Here is a 20519-nt window from a genome sequence, read left to right on the forward strand (position 1 = left end):
TAAATGGGCCCGGTGTTTGTGTCGGCCACTAGGGTCGCTTATCTTACTCACACAGTCAGCTACCTCATTGCGCCTCTTTTTTTCTTTGCGTCATGTGCTGTTTGGGGAGGGTTTTTTGGAAGGGACATCCTGCGTGACACTGCAGTGCCACTCCTAAATGGGCCCGGTGTTTGTGTCGGCCACTACGGTCGCTAATCTTACTCACACAGCTACCTCATTGCGCCTCTTTTTTTCTTTGCGTCATGTGCTGTTTGGGGAGGGTTTTTTGGAAGGGACATCCTGCGTGACACTGCAGTGCCACTCCTAGATGGGCCAGGTGTTTGTGTCGGCCACTAGGGTCGCTTAGCTTAGTCATCCAGCGACCTCGGTGCAAATTTTAGGACTAAAAATAATATTGTGAGGTGTGAGGTATTCAGAATAGACTGAAAATGAGTGGAAATTATGGTTTTTGAGGTTAATAATAATATGGGATCAAAATGACCCCCAAATTCTATGATTTAAGCTGTTTTTTAGGGTTTTTTGAAAAAAACACCCGAATCCAAAACACACCCGAATCCAACAAAAAAAATTTGGTGAGGTTTTGCCAAAACGCGGTCGAACCCAAAACACGGCCGCGGAACCGAACCCAAAACCAAAACACAAAACCCGAAAAATTTCAGGCGCTCATCTCTAGAATCTACAGTGTAGAGTGATCTCTTTAAATTAATTCTAGGTACCCGTATCACTGGGCATTAGGAGTATGCAGCAACCGATCACCATGCCGCCACTTCGCCGCTCTAACCTAGGGGCACCGTCAGACACTTGCTGAGTATCTGGTCGCAATTGCTGTGAGTACCTTGTGCTAACTTAATTAGATTTTTGGAAATTATTGAGAATGATAAAAAATGTGATTAATCTGCTAGCTCGTTATTTCCCAATTAGATGCAATATTGAAAGTGTTCAGTAATAACGATGGCACCCCAAAGTGATGGTGGCTAACTTCTGGCAATGTATTTTAGATAAGTAACCTTTGATATGTTAAGGAATGCTTGTTTATAATACATAGTGTCAGTTGCACTACTATAAGTCAATGAGGGAGTTGGTCTAGAGCAGGGGTGGGGAACCTCCGGCCCGCGGGCCGTATAAGGCCTGCAAAGCCATTTGTTCTGGCTCGCTGCTGTGTGTCATGGAAGGAGAGCGCAGCGTGCACCTCTCCTGCCCCTTTGTGCTCAGTCCAGCGGCGTTAGGACAGGGAGGAGAGCGCAGCTATGTCCGGCGGCAGCGGCGTGTAGGAGCACCACCCGACATAGCTGCGCTCTCCTCCCTGCCTGGCACCTGACAGCTGAGACACTCCGCCGCTGGACCAAGCACTGCACTCTCCTCCCCTGACACACACACACACACACAGCAGCAGCAGCGGTGAGCAGCACAGCAGGGTGGGGGGCATGTGCGGGGTAATATGTATCTGGCACTGTGGGTCAATGTGTATCTGACACTGTGGCGGCATATGTGTATCTGGCACTGCACTACTGGGGGCATATGTGTATCACGTCCCATTATAATTGGCCACACCCAGTACCACTGAGGGGCATACCTACTGGAGGCATATCTACTGGGGGGCAGGCTACATTTTAAGTTGATAATTTTTGTATGGCCCCGAAGGATTTTATAAAAATCCATGTGGCCCTAGGTAGATAAAAGGTTCCCCACCCCTGTACTAGATAATATACTAGATAATCAAGGTTGACTTGCCTGCACAGTCTATCTAGCCTTGCGATACCGACCCCACGGGAGCGCGCATCGGGATCGAATCTGTATCGCAAGCTGCCTAACACCTTGAGATATGCACTAACTTTCCTTAAGACTTTGACTATATAGTCAAAATCATACAGATTTATCTCACTGCGTGTACACAGCTTAACTCTCTCTGCACATGTTACATCTGCCCCACCTGCAGCACAGTATGGTTTTGCCCAGTTGCTTGCTTTTTTTGGTTTGCAAACAAAAGTCCATAACTGAATTGGCCCCTTTATCTTCCAGTGTGAGCTGCGGATTGGCACTGGAGGAGTTAAGCTGTTCCAGAACATACAGGGTTTGTTTAAGGTGAAGCACGTCTTACCTGGATTGTATGTACGCGGCTACTTTATATTTTAGGCAGAGAATGCAGATATCTGACAGCATGCAAACAGGTACCGACAAATCCCCTGGGAACACTCATTGCCTGGCCTCTTACTTTCCCAGCAGCCAGTTCCTCTAGTCAGCAGCTACACACGACGCAGTTGCTGTATATCATTAATATTTTGTATTTAGAATAGGGAAGAAGTTGCCTCCGAGTCTTATGTGGGTGCCAAGAACAGCGGTGTAATTATACTGGCATAGGTGGAGATCTAGCTCCTGTAAGAACGTAATTTCAGGAGGAGTTCCTCTAATACCTGCAAACATCAAAGCGCACTCATCATGTACACACAGACGAGCACGTCAGCAGGGTTACATTGTATTATTGGACAATTGGGTTACAATGTATACTAGGCAATGGGGCTACAGTATATTATAATAGCAATGGGAGCTATCCTATATTGTAGATATGGCAGCATATTGTATAGTGTAAATGGCAATATCATGTATACTGGGCAGTGTAAATATACACTTTGATGTCTATGGTTATACATTGTATACTGATAATGTGGCTATACAGTGTACTGTATACTGGGTAATGGGGCATGATGATATGTTGACAAAAGTTATACGATATGTAGGTATGGGGTCATTACTGTTTACAAGTGTGGAGATGTATGTATGCTGGGAATGATGGCTCTAAGGTTCTGTATGTACTTCTGCAGGTACAGTATGTGTTAGCAGATATACTATATAGAGTAGGAGCAACAGAAAATATAATCAAACAGTAAGTCTTTTTTTCTGGACAATTAGGATCCAACACCAGCTGCACACTCAGAGGAAAGGAGAGAAGGAGCACCTTCTTCTACATCAGAGTAGGGATGACAATCGACCATCTATGGTCAACAACTATTGACTGCTGATGGTTTTGTCATCAATGGCGGAAATCCGACTGTTTTCAGCCATCGAAGGCACAGAGTACAGCAATGGTTTTCTTCCATGGGTCCTAGCTCCGTCCCTTGACGCAATCCGTGAAGCCCAGCCCTCTACTTTGGTTGGCCTGCTGCCCAGTGAGTAAGAGAGCAGGGGTGGCCATCGGTGGGTGAAATTTGTTAGGATATGGTGCGCTCTGTACCTGTCTTCTTCTGTGTACCAGTCTATGGGTGCATCCCCTAGTGTCAGAACTCTAGTGCCAGGAGTCACTCGGAGGCGGAGTTATATGATGCAGTTCCTGTTCCTCCATCTCAGTGAGTGAGGAGAGTGTGACATACATATAGACTGAGAGACAAGAGTCCTGGTGTACAAGTGTGCAGAGCGGAGACTGGGAGCAGATCTCAGCTACACAGACTCACGTTTCCAGTGCATGCATCACCTGCCCTACAGTGGGAGTCAGACTGCACAGCTGTGCTGACGTCACTGCACCAGATAGCTCAAAACACTCTGCCAACAGGTTATGGGCCCAGACCCGCGTGTACTTGAAGATTAACCCCCTGAGTGCTGTTGAATAATCATAGTGACACAGTTTAAAGTGACATTTTATACAAGTGCAGAAAGGATGTATAATACAGGACACAGCATGAACTTTGCTAAGCTGAAACGTTCAGAGAACTATGCTACATGGAAGTTTGGCATGGAGATGCAGCTTAAGCGGGAAAACTTGTGGAAGGTTACTATAGACCCGGGAGCAGTCCAAACTCAGATGACGTAGACAGAGCCATTGGGACGATAGGTTTAGCTGTGGAGCAGCATGTCTATCCAATAGTCAGTGGGAAAGTATCAGCTAAGGACATGTGGACAGCCCTGCAAAATGCATATGAAGATAAAGGTCTAATGAGAAGGATAAGTTTAAGATGCATGCTATATGGAACGAAACTGAGTGCCTGCAAGGGCATGAACGATAACACATTGATAAGTTATTGTCGATAGCTCAGTAGTTGGCATCTGTGGGGGCAAAAGTGGATGAGGAAGAAGTCACAATGACTATGTTACAGAATCTGACGCCAGAATTAGATTTTTTGGTGGTTGTGTAAAAGTCAAATGACAATAAACTGACAACGGAGATTGTAAGAGCCAAGTTGCTGCAGTTCCAAGAACGTATTCCTGTCGAGACCATAGCTGAGGGTTCTGCCTTGATCACAAAAGGCACAAATTCCAAAAAGCACAAATTTAAGTGTTTTGTATGTCACAAGATAGGACATAAAGCTTCAGATTGCAGAATGAGAAATTCCAGTGGTGCGCAGAAGCAGCGTGACAAGCCAAAGGAGTCAGCACTGAGTGTAGCAGACAGTCACAGGAAGGATTGCTGGTACATGGACTCGGGGACCACTAGACATTTCAGTTGCAATAAGCATTGGTTCAATTTTTTAACACAGTGTGTTCCCACTACAGTTACAGGGATTGGAAATAAGGCCCTTACTGCAAGGGTGGCCAACCAGTCAGAAAAAAGAGCCAAAAAATCTTGTTAGGCACGTCAAAGAGCCGACATCGAGCCGCAGGCACACATGTAAAAATGTGGTGTGGCCTTGTGCCTGCTAGGCCACGCCTCTGGTATAAAATACATTTAAACAGCCAGATCCACCTAAAATAAATTTTTAAAGCCAGATCCAACATAAAATACATTTAAAAAAGCCACTTCCACATTCAATAATTGAGAAAGAAAGATCCACATTAAAATTTATTGAAAAAGCCACATTCACATAATACACTTCAGCTCCCCTATGTGTCACTCCAGCCAGTACCCTGCTGTGTCACTTCAGCCAGCTACCTCATGTGTCACTCCTGCTAGCACACACGTATAGTATGTCACTCCAGCCAGCTCCCCCATGAGTCACTCCTGCCAGCACTCTCCTGTGTCACTCCTGCCAGGACCCTCATGTGTCACTACAGCCCCCCGAAAACACGCCTCGTGCAATTGCAGCAGCCCCTCATGTGTCCTCTGTTTGCCAGTGGGTGTCTCACCTCTAGTATCTGGCTCTCTCAGTTCTCAGTCTCCGTAGTGCTGCTGCTGCCTGTCTGGCTGGAGTGCAGCAGTTTCCGGATCTGTTGTGGTCACGTGACTTCGGAGTGTTTGGAGCCACATTTGAATAAAGAAAGAGCCGCATGAGGCACAAGAGCCACAGGTTGGCCACCGCTGCCTGACTGCATTAAGAGCTGGGACAATCACAGTACATTTAAGAATTGGAGGAGAGACCGTTGTTACAGATATCCAAGATGTGTTGTACGTGCATGATTTAGGAAGTAATCTCATTGCTATCAGTGTCCTAGACAAAAAGTCTACAAAGTCCAATTTCAGAAGGGCAAGTGTATGGTGCAGAATAAAAGAGGGATTGTTATTGCTTCACCAGCCCAGTGCAGCCGACTATATGTCCTGGATGCTGAGGAGAGTACTGCAATGATGGCTACTGAGGAAAAACAGTCAATGGAGCTGTGGCACAAACGCTTGGGTCATCTGGAATATGACAATGTCCAGAAACTGCTAGATGGAATGGTAACAGGGATCACCGTGAGTAACGCTGAAAGACCCATGTGTGAGAGTTGCATAAAAGGGAAGCAAACTCGCAACCCATTTGCACAGTCAGTTAATAGAGCAGAGACACCGTTAGCTCTAGTGCATACAGACGTGTGTGGTCCAATGGAGGAAGAATCAATCAGTGGCTACAGGTATTTCATGACTCTCATTGATGACACCACAAGAATGACACACGTGTACTTCCTTAAGGAGATAAGTGAAGTTGTCAACAAAATTATGGAGTACAAAAATCTGGTGGAGAATCAGACAGGTCTGAAACTAAAAGTCCTGAGATCAGACAACGGTGGAGAGTATGATAATAAAGTCTTAGCCGCATTCCTTAGGAAATATGGCATAAAGCATCAGCTAACAGAATGGCGTGAGTGAGTGGGCAAACCGCACAATTGTTGAGAGAGCACGGACTATGTTAAGTGTTGCTGGCCTGGAAAATAAGTTTTGGGCAGAAACAGTATCTACTGCCGTAAACCTAAAGAATCGTGCACCTACAGTGGCCATTAAAGGTAAAACGCCACTGGAGGCATGGTCCTGGAAAAAGCCAAGTGTCAGTCATCTTCGTGTCTCCGGGAGCAAAGCTTTTGCACATATACCAAAGGAGAAAAGGAGAAATCTAGACCCTAAATCCATAGAATGTATAATGCTCGGATACTGCGACGAAAGCAAAGGATACAGACTTTGGGATGTTACAGGTAAACGTCTTCTTAAATCCAGAGATGTGGTATCCTACGAGACAGCACCACAAACTGGAGCAGTGGAGCAACAAGAAAATGTATTATTGGATGTACAGGCAGCAGAAAGCGTGTCTGAGTCTGAGAGTGTCAAAGCAGACAAGTCAGAGAACAGAAGGTCCACGAGGAGTAACAAAGGTATTCCAGCCAAGAAATACACAGTGAGGAGTATGCAAACATAGCTTACTGAGAACCTCAAAACATACAGGAAGCAAAGTCAAGCAGGTGATTGGACAGAGTGGAAGTCAGCAATTGATACAGAGCTGTCAGCACTAAATGGTAACAGTACATAGCGGCCATTTTTCTGGTGTTTCGTGCATGCGCAGTAAGAAAATCACTGGGAAAATGGCGACTGCGCCAATTCCCAGAGACCTGCACTTGTGCACTAGACTCTGGGACAGCGCCACGGTTTCCAAGTGACCCATGGTAATCCAAAATTGGGTGCGAAGTACACAAGGTTTTTTACCTCGCTAAACCGCACACCCGTTTTAATTCCCTCTATAGGGGTCTATTACTAAGCCTTGGAGAGAAATAACGGGGATGGAGATAAAGTAACAGCCAATCAGCTCCTAATTGCCATGTTACAGGAGCTGATTGGCTGGTACTTTCTCTGTCCACTTTATCTCTCTCCATGGCTTAGTACACAGACCTCATAGCAGGGGCGGATTGGCCATAGGGGTCATCAGAAAGATTCCTAGTAGGCCGACATGTCTGTGGGACCTGTTTTGTGTGTTGTCAAGTGGCCCCACCCCCCACATGACAGGCAGTCCTCTGAACTGCGTATTCATTGTTATTCCATCTCTGCAATACAGCAACTCTGTCATCCAGTGATGCTGCCATGGCTACATACCATATTAAACCTCTGGTGCTGTCCATGTCAGGCTACTGTTACAAAATTTTCCAGGGCCACTTTTAAGGCCTAAGTCAGAGTTGATCGCAGCAGCAAAATTGTTAGCAGCTGGGCAAAACCATGTGCACTGCAGGGGGGCAGATATAACATGTGCAGAGAGAGTTAGATTTGGGTGGGGTGTGTTCAAACTGAAATCTAAATTGCAGTGTAAATATAAAGCAGCCAGTATTTACCCTGCACAAAAACAAAATAACCCACCCACATCGAACTGTCTCTGCACATGTTACATCTGCCCCCCCCTGCAGTGCACATGGTTTTGCCCAACTGCTAACAAATTTGCTGCTGCGATCAACTATGAATGACCCCCTTAGTACCCAATCCTCCCCTGGTCTGCAGCAAAAGATGTAAGGAAGGCTGCAATTGAGTACAATCAAGCCCTATAAGGAGGGATTCCACCCCCCTTAACAGACCCTAGCCCCTCATAAGACCGCATCCCCATTAGGGCTGCTTCCAGAAATTTACTGGGCTGGTTTTCCATCCCAATCCACCCATGCCCCATAGTCCCTAATTATAGATTGTATTCTCATGAACATAGTCACCAGCAACTACAGGAACTATAAAATATACTAGGTGATTCATCGCGCCCTACGGGCGCTCTTCACACTGTCGTAAGGGGCTACGCCCCCGTAATCTCTACTGAAAAGTGAAGGTGTAGAATAGTAGTTGTATAGTTTGGGTTGGTGGAATGGGAGGTTTGTTTGTGGGTAAATGTAGTATGACAAAAGGGAATGTGATGGTGAAGGTTGTGCGCGTGTTGTCTGTGTGGTTATAGAAGGGGAGATGTGGATGGGGTTGTTATTGTAGAGGTGTACTGTAAAAAGGTCTATGTATCTGTAGTCAGTGGAGGTGTGTGTCCTGTGTGGAGGATGTGAATGTGTCAGTCTGAAGGGAGGTGTAGTGTGTGTGTGTGTGTGTGTGTGTGTGTGTGTGTGTGTGTGTGTGTGTGTGTGTGTGTGTGTGTGTGTGTGTGTATGGTTTGGTGTATGTTTGGTTTTAAATGGGGGTGTTGGGCATGGTCGAGGGGGCGCATAGGTGCTGTACTTGTGTAAAGGTAGGTGGATTAGGGGTAGGGGCATAGTAGTTATGAGTTTTGGGTTGTGGTCTCTTGTGATAGGGTTTGTGGAGGATGAAGAATGTTGTGAGGTTTTTGGAGTGGTGGTAGGGCGTGTTAAGTTGATTGTGTGGAGTGGGCCTGTAAATGTGTGTAGTGCATGTGGTTGCTTGTAGGGTAGACGGGTAGTGTTGTGGGGTAACTGTTGTTGTTGTTATGGGCAGATATAATCCGTGTTGAGGGTCAGAGTTTGTACGTGGTAGGTGTTGTATATATTGCATGCTGCATTTTGGAGGGGGGGTGAAGGAACGATGTTTGGTGTTTAGTTTGTCGTGGAAGGGGTACTTTGTGCGAGGTGTAGAGAAAATGGTGTGTTTTGGGGGCTGAGCAGAGTGAGGTTGGACGGTGGATGTGGTGTGGCCAGTGTATAAGTTGGGCTAGGGATGAGGGGTGGGTGAGGGTTTAGGAGGTGTAGTAGTTGGTGGAGTGTGTTGGTGTGTGCTTTAGGGTGAGTTTGTTGGAAAGTGGCATGGCTGTGGGTTTTCTGCATAGGTTGCTTTGTGTAGGGTATTGTGGTGTGTGGCTGGGAGGTTGGGGGGGGGGCAGCAATTGGCATGTGGGTGCCTGGTTGTGAGACGGGTACTGTTGTGGCCTAATTGTTGTGGTGATGGGTTGACAGAATCCATGGGCTGTATAGAGAGAGAGGTGGGTGTGTAATAGGGGTAGTGTGGTGTTGTGCAGGATTGTGGAGTGTGTGGAAGGGAATGTGGGTGTTGGAGTGTTATGTAGGAGGGGTACGTTGGTGTGTATGTGTGGGTTAAGAAAAAAGTGTTGGGTAGTGATGTATGGTGCTTGCGGAATAGCGTGGGTGTGGGTGGCTGCCTCTATATGTATTGGTCTAGGGGTGAGGGATGGGGGTGGTGACAGGACGTGCAGTGTGTGATGTAGTTGTGGGTGTTAGGGGGATGGAGTTGGAGGTGTGCATGGGTGGAGTGTGTTGATATGTGATGGATGGGTGGAGGGGTTTTGGTTTTTTTTTTTGGGGGGGGGGGTAGGGGTGTGTGCATGGAAGGGGGTGCCATTAGGTGAAGGTAGAGAAAGAAAAAAAATTTTTTTTTGGGGGGAGAAGCTGGATGGGTGTTGTATTTGTGGTGGGTGGTTGGCAGGTATGGGGTTATGGTGGGTGTAGGATGACCTTAGGGTGTGTGGGGTGTGTAGGAGAGGGGTTTGGGTGGGTGGTTGTGAGTGTATGTGTAAGAAGGTGTGTTGGGGGTGTGTGTGATTTGTGTATGTTATTGTGGTGTGAGGGTGATAGGGGTAGTTGTGAAAGTTGGTGGGTGTTGGTGGTGTACACATGGGGAAGGTGTGTTTGGGGGGGGGTGTAGGGTTCGTGTGTTATGTTAGGAGTGTGCAGGCTGTGTGTGTGTGTGTGTGTGTGTGTAAAAGTATAGTAGACCATGGTATATGTGGGTGTAAAAGGCAGCACCACGGGCCCCCCACCCTGAGATGAGTGGGATGTGAGCGGAGTTGTGAGCAAAAGGGAGGCATGCTCATTTATGGCCTTCGGGGGATGGCTGATAGGGGTGTGTGGATGGATGATAGGGGGGGGGGGGCTGATGGGGGGGATGTATGGCTGATAGAGGGGGGTGTATGGCTGATAGAGGGGGATGGCTGATAGGGGGGATGGCTGATAGAGGGGTGTGTGGCTGATAGGGGGGTGGCTCATGGCTGAGGGGGGGGGGGTGATGGCTGATGGGGGGGACGATGGCTGATGGCAGATTGGGGGGTGGGGGTGATGGGTGACAGGGGGGGTGATGGCTGATAGGGGGTGGGGGTGATGGGTGACAGGGGGTGATGGCTGACAGGGGGGGTGATGGGGTTATGGCTGATAGGGGGGGCGGGATGGCTGATAGGAGGGTGGATGGCTGATAGGGGGGGCCGGATGGCTGATAGGGGGGTGGGGGTGATGGCTGACAGGGGGTGGTGATGGCTGATAGGGGGGGCCAATGGCTGATGGGGGGGCCGATGGCTGATAGGGGGGCCGATGGCTGATGGGTGACAGAGGGGGTGATGGCTGATAGGGGGGCGGGGGTGATGGGTGACAGGGGGGGTGATGGCTGATAGGAGGGTGGGCGTGATGGGTGACAGGGAGGGTGATGGCTGACAGGGGGTGATGATGGGTTATGGCTGATAGGGGGGCCGATGGCTGATAGAGGGGGCCGATGGCTGATAGGGGGTGCGATGGCTGATAGGTGGGGGGTGATGGCTGAAAGGGGGGCGGAATGGCTGATAGGGGGTGGGGGTGATGGCTGACGGGGGGGGGGGTGATGGCTGATGGGCGGGGGGTGATGGCTGAGGGGGGGGTGGGGTGATGGCTGATAGGGGGGGTGATGGGTGACAGGGGGGGTGTGATGGCTGATAGGGGGTGGGGGTGATGGGTGACAGGGGCGGTGATGGCTGATGGGGGGGTGATGGCTGATAGGGGGGGCGGAATGGCTGATAGGGGGGTGGGGGTGATGGGGGGGTTGATGGCTGACGGGGGTTGATGGCTGATAGGGGGGGTGGCTGATGGGGGGGGGGATGGGTGATGGGGGGGTTGATGGCTGATAGGAGGTGGTGTGATGGCTGGGGGGGTGATGGGATTATGGCTGATAGGGGGGCCGATGGCTGATAGGGGGTGCGATGGCTGATAGGTGGGTGGTGATGACTGAAAGGGGGGTGATGGCTGAAAGGGTGGGTGGGGGTGATGGCCGATAGGGGGGTGGGGGTGATGGGTGACCGGGGCGGTGATGGATGACGGGGGGGGGGGGGTGATGGCTGATAGGGGGGGCGGGATGGCTGATAGGGGGGTGGAAGGCTGATAGGGGGGTGGATGGCTGAAGTGGGGGTGATGGCTGACAGGGAGGGTGATGGCTGACAGGGTGGGATGATGGCTGATGGGGGAGCCGATGGCTGATAGAGGGGGCGGAAAAGCTGATAGGGGGGTGATGGCCGACAGGGGGGGGTGATGGCTGATGGGGGCGATGGCTGATGGGGGGTGATGGCTGACGGGGGGGGGGATGGCTGACGGGGGGGGGGGGGGTGATGGCTGAGGGGAGGGGTGATGGCTGACGGGAGGGGTGATGGCTGACGGGGGGTGATGGCTGACGGGGGGTGATGGCTGACAGGGGGGGGAGATGGCTGACAGGGGAGGGGAGATGGCTGGCAGGGGGGGTGATGGGGTGTTGGCTGAAAGGGGGGCTGATGGCTGATAGGGGGGCGGGATGGCTGGGTCCGGGTGTATGGTGCTGGGGGGGAGAGACTCTGTGTATGTGGAGGTGGGGGCTGGAGTGGTGAGAGTCCTGTCGCCTGCACACAGACAGGTGCGGGTGACGGGGATGTGCGAGTGCAGTGGGTCCCGGCGGTTCAATGAGGTCCGCGGTCGGGAGACAGTTTGTGCTGGGGTTGTGGGGAGGGCGGGCGCGGCCTGTGTGCCCGTGGTGTGGACGGCGTGCTGCGGGACTGTGTGCCTGCGGGCCGCCTGCAAAATGACAGATGGTGCGGCGGCGGGGGGGGAGTGTTATCGGCGGTGTGTGCTGCGGCCGTGGCGGGGAAGGTGTGTGCGCTAACGGCCGGGGTGGTATGCGGTGCGGCTGGCGGGAGGGCCGGTGTGCGGTGCGGCTGGCGGGAGGGCCGGTGTGTGGTGCAGCTGGCGGGAGGGGCGGTGTGCGGTGCGGCCATGGTGCGTGTCCCTGCCACTGGATGTGGGGTTAGGCTGGCAGTGTGGTGAGTTATGCAGGCGTCGGGATGGGGGGTGGCTGGGTCGTCCATGGCTGGATGTGGGAGCTGCTGGAGGGGGGGTTTGGAGGTGTGTGGTGCGGGTGGCATTGGGTGTCCGTGGTTACCTGGCACTGTGGGGCGTCCATGCACTGGTGGCTGGGGATGGTGTCCGGATTCAGTGGCTGCTGCTCCGTTCTCCTAGTAGTGTGCTGGGACAGGGCAAGAGCTGCTAACTCCGCCCACCACTGTGACTCCGCCCAGCGTTACGACCAGGCACAGAGTCACAGATGTAGCCTAATATATAGGAGATAATTGAGCAGCAGAACTTATCTGAATGCACAAAACATTCACTGTTAATAAAACAGTTCACAAATAACAATAATGCAATATAAAATAACAGATAAACTACGAATAACTGACTACTGTGTACTGGTTATAGGGGGTAATTCAGAGTTGATTGCAGCAGCAAATTTGTTAGCAGATGGGCAAAACCATGTGCACTGCAGGGGGGGGGGGGGCAGATATAACATGTGCAGAGAGAGTTAGATTTGGGTGGGGTGTGTTCAAACTGAAATCTAAATTGCAGTGTAAAAATAAAGCAGCCAGTATTTACCCTGCACAGAAACAAAATAACCTACCCAAATCTAACTCTCTCTGCAAATGTTATATCTACCTAAAACCACCCGCCACCACTGCAGTGCACATGGGGGGGTCATTCCGAGTTGTTCGCTCATTGCAGATTTTTGCAACTGAGCGAATTAAAGCGAAAATGCACATGCGCATGGTACGCAGTTCGCATGTGCTAAGTATTTTAGCACAAAACTTAGTAGATTTACTCACGTCCGACCGGAGAATTTCCATCGTTGAAGTAATCGGAGTGTGATTGACAGGAAGTGGGTGTTTCTGGGTGGAAACTGACCGTTTTCTGGGAGTGTGCGGAAAAACGCAGGCGTGCCAGTATAAAACACGGGAGTGTCTGGAGAAACGGGGGAGTGGCTGGCCGAACGCAGGGCGTGTTTGTGACGTCAAACGTCAAACCAGGAACGAAACTGACTGAACTGATCGCAGTGTAGAAGTAAGTCTCGAGCTACTCAGAAACTGCTAAGAATTTTCTATTCGCAATTCTGCTAATCTTTTGTTCGCAATTCTGCTAAGCTAAGATACACTCCCACAGGGCGGCGGCCTAGCGTGTGCAATGCTGCTAAAATCTGCTAGCGAGCGAACAACTCGGAATGACCCCCATGGTTTTGCCCAACTGCTAACAAATTTGCTGCGGCAATCAACTATGAATTACTCCCATAGTCTATTTTTATGCAAAATGGATGCACCCTGCAAACCGATTTCACCAAGGAACATCAAAAAGGGTTTGGTATATTTTTTCCACATCCGTAATGTTGACATGAAAATGTCAACTTGGTCATAATGTCGACATGCTTGCAATGTCGTCATTCATATCGACACTTATTAATGTCAACATGGTTAGAATGTCGACAAAATGTCTTTGGTGGCAGCTTACCTGGTACAACTGATCCGGCGACTCCAGCCACATCCTCTGGGTGCAGCAGCCAATTGAGGAGGACTTCTGGTGGATCCAGCAGTTCTTTCGTGGGTGCGTTTACCTAACCTTCCTCACCCGTAGCCTAACCTTCCCCTCCTGTAGCCTAGCCCTCCTCACCCGTAGCCTAACCTTTCCCTCCTGTAGCTTAGCCCTTTTCACCCGTAGCCTAACCTTTCCCTCCTGTAGCCTAACCCTCCTCACCCGTAGCCTAACCTTTCCCTCCTGTAGCCTAACCCTCCTCACCCGTAGCCTAACCTTCCCTTCCTGTAGACTAGCCCTCCTCACCCGTAGCCTAACCTTTCCCTCCTGTAGCCTAACCCTCCTCACCCGTAGCCTAACCTTCCCCTCCTGTAGCCTAACCCTCCTCACCCGTAGCCTAACCTTCCTCACCCGTAGCCTAACCCTCCTCACCCGTAGCCTAACCTTTCCCTCCTGTAGCCTAACCCTCCTCACCCGTAGCCTAACCCTCCTCACCCGTAGCCTAAACCTCCCCTCCCGTAGCCTAACCCTCCCCTCCCGTAGCCTAACCCTCCCCTCCCGTAGCCTAACCTTCCCCACCCGTAGCCTAACCCTCCTCACCCGTAGCCTAACCCTCCTCACCCGTAGCCTAACCTTCCCCACCCGTAGCCTAACCTTTCCCTCCTGTAGCCTAGCCCTCCTCACCCGTAGCCTAACCTTTCCCTCCTGCAGCCTAACCCTTCTCACCCGTAGCCTAACCCTCCTCACCCGTAGCCTAACCCTCCTCACCCGTAGCCTAAACCTCCCCTCCCGTAGCCTAACCCTCCCCTCCCGTAGCCTAACCCTACTCACCCGTAGCCTAACCCTCCCCTCCCGTAGCCTAACCCTCCCCTCCCATAGCCTAACCCTCCCCTCCCATAGCCTTACCTTTCCCCTCCTGTAGCCTAACCCTCCTTACCCGTAGTCTAACCCTCCCCTCCCATAGCCTAACCCTCCCCTCCTGTAGCCTAACCCTCCTTACCCGTAGTCTAACCCTCCCCTCCCGTAGCCTAACCCTCTGCTGCCGGTCCATGCAGAATATCTACATTTCACTTGGAAACACTATGAATATGTTGACATTCTACACATGCTAACATGTTCAATGTCGACTTCCTAACTGTCGGCATTATAACTGTCAACATGTTGACTACATCCCCATGAGACATCCCCATGAAACCACAAATCACATTCCAGGATTTATTAACGAGTCTCAGCGCTCTGATGAGTCCACGTCTCTCAGCAGCAGCTTCAGTCACACCTCATTAAATTCTGACTTTATTAGATCATAACCATCTAGCAGGTTAAATGTTGTGCTGTTCTAGGCTGAGCTGTCAGAGCCCGTCAGTCTGCAGTCTCGAAACCAAGTGTGCTGGCGGGTGAAGGTCTCGGAGGTCTACCAGATGTATGCTTGCAAAGGGTCTCTGCACTCTATTTAGTGCGCATCCTATTTCAGTACTCTACTGACGATTACCTCCAGAGCCTTTGTCACTGCGCTCAGCACAGGAGAAAGAATAATAATAGCTTGCATCAAATATAAAAGACAAACAACATTGCTCTACTCTTAACCATTGAGCCACTTCGTATCCAAAACTGCCTGGTCATATTGGAACAGTTAGACTCTAACTGTTCCAATATGACCAGGCAGTTTTGGATACGAAGTGGCTCAATGGTTAAGAGCACCAACGGTATGACAACAAAAAGAGTTTGGTTTAGCATTTTATGATGCGGGTTACTTTGCACCTGAATAAAGAGCAAATCTAAAAATTAACAATTTGCTCCTGAAACAAACCGTGCTGCAATATATTGTTGTATGCATGGTAAATATTGGCGGCTTTTGCATGTAGCGTACAAAAACTGATCAGCTTTATTTTTACACTGAGATTTAGGAATCATTTAATACACGTCCTTTACTGCCATTTTACCAACTTTAAATCTCTTTGCCCATTTTAAGTCTGACCCAAATGTAGTGCAACAGTATTCGGATGGGTGATCGACAGTAAATAGTCAATAGGTCAGCACCAGATGGTCGACAAGGTCAGAAGGTTGATATGGATTTATGTTGACAAGGTTAGAAGGTAATTAGGGCTATGGTTAGGGACTTGGGGGAAGGTTAAGGATATGCTGTGGAAGAGGACGGTTAGGGGTAGGCACTAGAGGGAGGGTTAGTGTAAGGCACCAGGGGTACGGTTAGTGGTAGGCACTAGAGCAGGGGTGGGGAACCTCAGGCCCGCGGGCCGTATAAGGCCCGCAAAGCCACTTGATCCGGCCCGGCCAGGTTCACCTAACCCAGAGAGAAATTGGACGCCCGCTGAGATTTTGTTACCGGCGGGCGCCCGGCTCCTTCTCCTCAGCAGCAGTCAGAGGCAGGATCTCACTCCTGAGCACCGGCTTCTGGCTCAGGTAGTGTACATGTGCGGCGCTCCCATAGTTCGTAAACTGCGCTACTAGGGAGCATATCTAATGGGGCATAACTACAGGAGGGCATATCTAATGGGGCATAACAACGGACGGGGCATATCTAATGAGGCATAACAAGTGACTGGGGTATATCTACTGGGGCATAACAAATGACTGGAGGCAGGCTAATTTTTAAGTTGATAATTTTTGTATGGCCCCCAAAGGATTTTATAAATATCCAAATGGCCCTTGGTAGAGAAAAGGTTCCCCACCCCTGCACTAGAGGGAGGGTTAGTGTTAGGCACCAGGGGTAGGGATTTGGTTAGGCACTAGAGGAAGGGATAGGGTTAGGCGCCAGGGTTATGGTTAGAGTTAGGCACATGGAGAAGAGTTAGGGTTAGGTTTAAAATAACCAAAAAAAAGGGGGATATTCAATTGTTTGAAAAGTCAGTTGGGAGTCTGTTTTTTCTTATCTAATAGACCTGGGAAAAACAGACACCCAACCGACTTTTCAAACATTTGAATTCCCCCCAAAGTGTTGATTTTTTCCTGTGGCGACCACTGGCATGTCGACAGTTTGACCATGTCGATAAAAGTTCATGTAAACAATTTAACTGTCGACCTTTTGACCTGCTGACTGTTAACTATCTGGAGTTGGTCTATTGACCGTCTATCTAGACACTGTCAGGCTTTCAGTCCACACCCATAGGCGGTACACATGGTGGCAGGTACTCTAGTGACCTGAGCCCACAAGCTAGTAGCAGAGTTTGGTTAAACATGCGGAAGGGCTGGATGTCCAGCGAGTGTGTGGATGGCGGTCAGTCCATACAGCAGACAGCTTCACCACGTTGTTGTTGGTTTATTAACCAGAGAGATACAGGAGGCAAAATAACACATGGTTCATGGAATGTACACAGGTTGTAAATATAACCCATTTGCAGCCTGGACTGCACAGAGTATGCTGGGCACTGTAGTGCACCAGATGCGGTATGTACGAGGGGCTGAACGGGTACTGCTGTAACTGCGGGGTTCTCCCTGAACTAAGCAGTAGTGAGATAGTGGATTTGGGAATCTTGTGGCAGTGGGTACGTCCATTCATGTAGTGCACCACAGGAGAAAGACTCGCTGCAGAGCTGCGCATGGGTGGTAGCACATGTCAGAGGTCAGACCTCTGGAGAGAGCCGGGTGGGTCCTAGTGCAGGGTGCTCCTCTCCAGTGAGATAGTGGATTTGGGAATCTTGTGGCAGTGGGTACGTCCATTCATGTAGTGCACCACAGGAGAAAGACTCGCTGCAGAGCTGCGCATGGGTGGTAGCACATGTCAGAGGTCAGACCTCTGGAGAGAGCCGGGCGGGTCCTAGTGCAGGGTGCTCCTCTCCAGCACTCCTAACTTAAAATCAGACCCTTTGCCCAAATGTGCCTGGACAATTCAGTGCACAGCACAGTGTGTATATAGTATACACTCCCATAATGTTGGGTGTAAGTTATACTACCATCTGAGCCTCTATTGGGTTTCTTTACTATAGGTGTGCATTGCTTACCCATACTTGCCTGCTCTCACAGAATGCACGGGGGCGCGCATTTACCTGTGTTTTTTGCTAGTGGAAAAGGGTCAACCCAGATCAAGTGATCCGGGAATCCTATCCTACCCGGGTAGCTTACCGGGTTGAACACGAGTTCAACCCGGTAAGCTGTGTAGTGTAAACGGAAGCCGTGTCGATGGAAGGGCGGCGCTGGGAGATCATACGATCTCCCAGCGTCGCCCCTGCCGCGTCGCTAGCAGCGTCACCAACCCGGCAATATGCCGGGTTGGTGTGCACAGTGGGAAAGGGGGGTGAGCACGGGCTGCAGTCGGGTAGCACCCGTGTCAGGCTCCCGGCTGCGACCCGTGCTCACTGCTTAGTGGTGGAAAAGGTTTATAAGCCCCTATATGTCCTGCCACCTCTTTCATGTGATAATTGGAGAGCTACATCCCCAGGAACTCCTGCTGTTATCTGCTGCCAGGAGCCTGATCACGCTGTGTTAGAGAGAACAGTCAGTGCAGCACAATATTACACAATGCAGAATGGAACGTGTCTGTCTGGCTGCACTCACAGGACATGACTGTCTGAGTCTCCCTGCGTTCCACTATTTGCTATATAGGGGTCTGGTAGAATTAAAAGAGAGGGTTGTGAACTTAGGTAGAGCATCTTTAAGCTTGCCGCACACACTGCTGTCACAGCCGTATTATCCACTAAGCAACCTAGGCTCCTGACTAGGGCCCAAAGGGTACTGAGGGGCCCCCGGATTACTTGAAACCCTATGGGAGATGCGGCTGTTGTCGGAAATTAAGGCATCAGAGATATCTGCTGCGATCCTTCCATAGTACATGTGGGAGATAATAATTATGTGCATGTACCCCCTGAAAGCGGCTGTATCCAGGGAGCATCCTGCAGCTATTTAATAATAAATAAACCCATAATGCAACATCTGCATTACATTTTTTTTATCTTTCTAGTTAATACCATTCATATGGAATACAAACTAATTACCGGCGGCCGGGATGCCGGCTGTCAAGATACCGACAGCGGCATCCCGGCCACCGGTATGCCGGCACCGGACGAGCGTTAGAAAGCCCTTTGCAGGCACAGTTGCTCACTGCGCTCGCTACAGGGTTTATTCTCCCTTTATGGGTATCATGGACACCTACAGAAGGAGAATAGCCTGGCTCGCTGGTATTCCGGCTGCGGCATTTCATCGCCTGGCGGGATTCTGGCTTCGGCATTATGACCGCCGGGATCCCGACAGACGATCTCCTGATTGCCTCCCCAGTCATATTGCTGCCCCCTCAAAATTTGCTGACTGAGACGGCTGCTCCAGGTTGTCTCACTGTAGCCCCCCCCCCCCTCCTATGAGTGTCCTGGCAGCAGAGGTACAGTAAGTAACATAACAGAGGACAGAGAATCAAAGGCACATTGGAAGGATATCGGATGACAATGCATAACAGTTCTCAGAACACAGCTGTCAAAGTGACTGATCATTTTATTTTCATGTTTTAATACTTCACATTCTTATCAACCTTAGAAAACAATGACCATAGAAAGCTTGCCCCAGTCACAGGCGCTGCGCCTCCCCCGGCACTGCACGCTCGCTGTCAATTGCCAATATATCATTACATGGAATTGTCGTATCATCACCTCTAAGCACCGAATGTCTATTAGAACATCACAGATTGCTGGAAGTACAACAAACGTTAAGATCACTTAACTTATTTGAATTGTTTTTACCCATGTCCTGCCCTTACTAGGCCAAGACACAAATAATTATACCATTTAGCAAACGATAATTACCTTAGGAAGAAATAATAGGAATTGTTCTCCATCACGGTGTAGGAGTGACAGTTGAAGTAGCCCAGTCCGGTGACATTAAGCCGGGAACCTGCTGGTACCTCCAACATGCTGCCCCAGCCCTGGTCACACAGCAGCTCAATCTCCGCAGAGTAAAACAGGTCCGAGTTGTACTGCCAAGGCAGGTAGTTGTAGACACTGTAGCTATCCTTATGGAGGGCCAGCACCTTGGCAAAGACCACAGTCTCCACCAGTTCAGCTCGGCAGGCTTCAGTCTGCGGTCTCCAATCATTTGGCATTTGGCACCCCCTAAGCACTCCCACCACAGACAGCAAGACAAGACCGAAGACCAGCATTGTATCAGGTCTACCGACCAATGCCAAAATGGACCGGCGTGTTCCTTGTTGGATCCCTTCTGGATTAAGTGCTGGCGAACCCTTGACTCTCCTTCGCTAACACATCCAAGGACGACCGAAAGAAGCCAGGGACTCGCCAAGCTCCAGAGTTTTAAAGAACGACTCCAGATGTCAAGAGAATTGCCAAAGAATATAAAACACAAGAGGAACTCCTGGGATCGGTCAATGTCTTCCACTGATGGACGGTGCGGAGATAAGGGAAGATCCTCTTCGGTTCTGTTAGACTTCCAAACAAACAACATCCAGGAGAAGCTCAATTATTTATTATTAATGGGCTAACCCTCATAAAAAAAAAAATGTGCCAAGACCTGCGTATGAGCTCTAGGTCATTCACTCTGGTTTCCCGTCCTGGCTTTCTTCTCCATCCTTCTGAACACAAGGACTGGGGAGAACTCAGGCTGCATGAGATGAGATACTTGTGGTTAGCTCTGGAACACGCTGTATGTGCTCTGTGCGGTGTTGAGACTCTATGGGCAAAGGCTGTGGCTCATTAGAGCCCATTCAATCAACTGCAAATTCCTGACCAAACAGTACAGATCAGTTTTCAGCATCTGTCTGTGTGTCTTGCAGCCCCAGAGAGTAGGTTTGCAAAAAAAAATAAAAAAAAAATTCCAACTCCCCACCCCCTTTGTTAACTAAACGACAATTAGGATTTAATAAAAACAAAAAATAAAATACTCGAGCATTTATCAACGTTCGTCCTTGTCAACGCTTTGTTCCAAGATTCTGTTGAAAATACCTCCAGAAAAAAACAACA

General features: G+C 49.8%; 1 protein-coding gene across 1 annotated transcript in view; it reads right to left on the reverse strand.

Annotated features, from left to right (window-relative positions):
• LOC134957107 (coiled-coil domain-containing protein 3-like) overlaps positions 1-20519 on the reverse strand; it is a 119098-nt gene that overhangs the window by 89087 nt on the left and 9492 nt on the right. Inside the window, exon 2 of the mRNA XM_063938843.1 lies at positions 19350-20160. Within this exon, the coding sequence (XP_063794913.1) occupies positions 19350-19702 (353 nt within the window). The 5' untranslated portion in view covers positions 19703-20160. The remainder of the gene's footprint in view (positions 1-19349; positions 20161-20519) is intronic.

This window comes from Pseudophryne corroboree, chromosome 9 (assembly GCF_028390025.1).
Source record: "Pseudophryne corroboree isolate aPseCor3 chromosome 9, aPseCor3.hap2, whole genome shotgun sequence".
Classification (NCBI taxonomy): Eukaryota; Metazoa; Chordata; class Amphibia; order Anura; family Myobatrachidae; genus Pseudophryne; species Pseudophryne corroboree.